At 39.2% G+C, this 4,576-nt stretch overlaps 1 protein-coding gene across 1 annotated transcript in view; it reads left to right on the top strand.

Moving 5' to 3' along the window:
• Nucleotides 1-4,576, top strand: part of GAREM1 (GRB2 associated regulator of MAPK1 subtype 1) — a 19,020-nt gene that overhangs the window by 3,227 nt on the left and 11,217 nt on the right. The window contains exon 2 of the mRNA XM_015821927.1: nt 759-859. Coding sequence (XP_015677413.1) covers nt 759-859 — 101 coding nt within the window. The remainder of the gene's footprint in view (nt 1-758; nt 860-4,576) is intronic.

The raw sequence follows: 4,576 nt of genomic DNA, 5'->3' as shown, positions 1-4,576 counted from the left end.
ATAATAATAATAATAATAATAATAATAATAATAATAATAATAATAATAATAATAATAATAATAATAATAATAATAAAGTTGGAAGGAACCTTGGAGGTCATCTAGTCCAACCCCCTGCTCAGGCAGGAAACCCTATACCATTTCAGACAAATGGCTGTCCAGTCTCTTCTTAAAAACTTCCAGTGTTGGAGCATTTACCACTTCTGGAGGCAGGTTGTTCCACTGGTTAATTGTTCTAACTGTCAGGAAGTTTCTCCTTAGTTCTAGGTTGCTTCTCTCCTTGATTAGTTTCCATCCATTGCTTCTTGTCCTGCCCTCAGGTGCCTTGGAAAATAGCTTGACTCCCTCTTCTTTGTGGCAGCCCCTGAGATATTGGAATACTGCTATCATGTCCCCCCTCGTCCTTCTCTTCATTAAACTAGACGTACCCAATTCCAGCAGCCTTTCCTTATATGCTTTAGCCTCCAGTCCCCTAATCATCTTTGTTGCTCTTCTCTGTACTCTTTCTAGAGTCTCAACATCTTTTTTACACTAGAACAGATTTAAAAACTGAATAACAATACCTTTAAGATTATAAACATAACTGGAATTACAAAATCAGCTATGAATTTAATGCTATATAAATCTATGCAATTGGTATACTGTTCTACCTATTTGTTATACCAAAAACTATATATAATGCTAAAAAATGACTAACCGACTAGAAGTATGAATGGCTAATACAAAATATAAAATCGGTAAATCGCTTAATTCTATAGATATTTCCAAACTGAATATTAATAATGTAACAATAATGGCACAAAAATTTAGGAAGTGGATGCAGAGATTAAAACATAAAGTAATCAGAAAAAAAACTCAAGTAAGTATATGGGTGTTGCCTTAATTGTTCTAATTAATAGCTTCAGTGTTTAAGTATGTGATTTATGGCAAATAAGCTAATAAACTGTATAGAATAAAATACAATCAGCATCTACCTACATAGCCAGCAAAGTAGTTCGTGGAAATCACAAGATGATCTTTTTGTTTCACATCATCATTTTGCTACTTGAAGAAATTTTGTCTCTAAATTCAAAGGTTTGCTTAAGTGTCAAAATTCATAGTTCTTGTAAGGCATATTCTCCAGAAATTGTCTCACATTATTTCTAAGCCAGTTTTTAAAAAAATAAAACAAAAACAAAACAGAGCCATAAGCAGCTGAGCACTGACTTCTAGAACACTATAGTGTTCTAGTAAAATGGATTTAAATTACAGTAGCGTTGGTTGAATCAGGTGGAGAATTTTCAGCCTGTTGATTTGAAGATATTTAAAAAGTGCATCAAGATTAGAGACCAAAATATAAAACATTAATGTTTATGTTGATTAAACATTACTGTGTTAAAAAGAACAATAAGTCTAAAATAAAATTAAAATTAATTTAAGTAGTACTATATTGAATTTGGTAAGCAGTGATTATGGGTTTTGTATCTCATTCTGATGTTTAGCCAAAGTGGTTTATAATACTACAGTGACAGTAAAAATAACAGTTAAATCACAATTAAAACAACTTAAGTTAGCATGAAGTAAATAGTTTACATGAAAAATGCTTATTGCTAATCTTCTTATCTATTATTAGTTGATTTACTGAATTATCCTGAACTTCAGCACTGCGTGAACTATTTTTTATTCTTTCTGCAAATATTTGACCCTATCAATTAAGCTTCAAATTAGCATAGTCATATGTTTGTCTGCCTTTCCTTGGTTTGAGTCTCCTGTGAATTGCAGAAAACCTGTCTTGGTTCAGTAGATGAGGATAGCAAATGTACACATACAATACTAAATGCACTCTCCAACTTGGTCAGTAAAAGAAGGCTTTGTTTGAAAGCTCCAGTTCAGTTTCTATTGCTTAAAAACAATAGAGTTTCTAATTAAGGGATAATTGGTTTTTCATATCTGGACAGGCTTTCAGGAAGTTATGTAGACCAGGATGGGTATATTTCTGCAGTAGTGGTATTGCTTCAAGCTTGTAAAGTCTTTTATCATCTTACTAGACTCTCAAGTTCCACCAACTAGGATCAGTTACACTTAGAATGAAAAACCTAGGAGCCTAACAATTTGTTTTGAATACAGTATTTCATTGTATTTCATGCATATAAAAATCCATTCCTGGTTCCCTAGACCAGGGCTTTTCAACCTTTTCACAGATTGTACCATTTTTAGGACATGACAATATTCGAGTATCACCAGTGCTTAGCACGGTGTCAAAAGCTTGATGACTTAAAAAGGGGGGGGGGATTTTGGGTTTTACTGGTTAGATTCATTTGTTGTTATACAAATGGCTAGTGTCATGGTTCCGATAGGATAGATGAAACCAGTAAAAGAACTTCAAGGCAAGAATTCTTCCTTAAAGAACATTTTATTTAGGAAACAAAGTATCGGCACTTACATAGTTGAACCCAAGAATGAGATTCCCTCCTCCCAGATACAAAGTAACAAATTGCAATTCCCACCCCACAAGAGCTGTCATAAATCACATTCCCCAATTAGCACAAAACCGAGGGCCCCTCAGCCCACCAAAACCTTATCAGAACACATCCTTGAGTTTCCACACTTCTACATTGTTATGGCTAGCTAAACCCTCAGGCATTTACCCCACCCCCCTTCTACATCTGAACTCTAAAAGAATAGAAGGGCACATTAAAAGCAAGAGAAAAAATGGCTGCTGGTTCTCAGTTGTCAGAGCGACAACATCCATCGTCACAGCGTTGACAGTTAGTTTATAATATTATGGAAAAGTAAAAAGTTGAGGTTCAATGTTAATGCTTCCTTGTACTGCAACAGAGAGTCGGAAATCAAAGCCTTTTCTTTTTTCCTTCTCCCCCTCACTTTTTCCCCCTTTTTCCTCCCCACTGTGTCCTACTATTTGCTTTTGTATTTTATTTTTTGTATTTTATTCTATAATCTAATAAAATAAAACTAAAAAAAGGAAAAAAGTACCGGTTTTAATTTCTTCTGTGGCAGTTCCTTTGCTGAATCACTGTCCCTTTACACTGACAAATGTATGATGAATTTATCTATATTTATTAATATGCACCACTACCTTGATGGTCAGGTGGCTGGTCGGCTCTTCTTCTTCTCTCCCTCTCCTCTCTTTCTCCTCACCCTCTTAAAAGCCCCCCCTCTCTCTCTCACACACACACACACACATACCTCAAAAGCCTTTTCTCTCTGCCTCTCTCTCACATACACACACAGTTCCCCCCAAAAGCCTTTCCTCTCTGCCTCTCTCTCCCTCACACACACACACACACACACACACACACACACACACACAAATTCCCCCCAAAAGCCTTTCCTCTCTGCCTCTCTCTCTCTCTCTCTCTCACACACACACACACACACATACACACATACACCTCCCCAAAAGTCTTTCCTGTCTCTCTCTCTCTCATCGCTTCTCTGACAAAAGCCCTCTCTCTTCTGACTCTTTCTCCGGCGTCTTTTTTTCCTCCCTCTCCTGCCAAAACTGTCTCCTTTTATATTCCTTTCTGTCTCCGCCCTCCTCCTCCTCCTCCTTTCTCTTCCTGGTGTGTCGGAAGTGCCGATCCTGGGACCTTTGTCTTGCCCCAGCAGTAGCCCTGCAGCTCCTGAAGACTCTCTCTCAGGGCAAGTCCTGCACCACGCCACTTTGGCTCGTTCCCTCCCCCACTACATTTGGCTAGGCTAGGCAGGGCTGCGTACCACCTGCCATGTGCCAATGTACCACCAGTGGTACGCGCAGAGGCGTAGCGTGGGGGGTGCAGGGGGGGCCGGCCGCACCGGGCGCAACATCTGGGGGGGTGCGCTCGCACTCGCAGCTCTCTGCCCCTGCCTGTGCGAATCCGATCCGAGCCGCCGGGTCGCCGCCCACTGTGGAGGGGGGGCGCAAATTACTTGCCTTGCCCCGGGTGCTGACAACCCACGCTACGCCACTGGGTACGCGTACAACCGGTTGAAAAGCCCTGCCCTAGATTTCCTTTTGTTCTGCTGCATAGTTTGAGATGGCAAAGGAGCTATTTTATCATTTCTATTATTAAACAGTTGGGAGTCTGAAATCCTTCACCATTGTACTAAAAATAGCCCAATATTCTAACAGTAGATCCCAATCTACTTTCTGGAACACTAACAGATTTATTAACACTAGCAGATTAATTGACACTAATATTTAATCATTTATCCCAAAATTATTTAAGAACCTTTACAAAATAGATAAAATGATTAATTTGATAAATAAAATAAATGCCCAAAGAACTCTGGCCTGAAAACATGATATCATTACACACACACACATACACACACTAAAAAGTAAAAGAAGAAGAAATGGCTATTTTCCAATTCACTGAAATAGCTGAAGAAAGGCAAACCCGACGTGGATCTCGACCATCCCCTTGGTTTACCGAGGGGCTGAGAGAGATGAAACGTCGGAAAAGACGCCTAGAGAGCAGTTGGAGGGACAGCCGAACCGAATCCGCTCGAACACAGGTAAAGATACATCTTAGATCTTACCTAGTGGCGCTGAGGGAGGCTAGGACTAACTACTATGCCTCACTCATCGCGTCAT

This window comes from Protobothrops mucrosquamatus, unplaced genomic scaffold (genome assembly GCF_001527695.2).
Source record: "Protobothrops mucrosquamatus isolate PMUCROS unplaced genomic scaffold, P.Mucros_1.0 scaffold1427, whole genome shotgun sequence".
In the NCBI taxonomy this organism is placed as follows: domain Eukaryota; kingdom Metazoa; phylum Chordata; class Lepidosauria; order Squamata; family Viperidae; genus Protobothrops; species Protobothrops mucrosquamatus.
The sequence above is the reverse complement of the archived record's forward strand: the minus strand, read 5'-3'. Positions and strand labels throughout refer to the sequence as shown.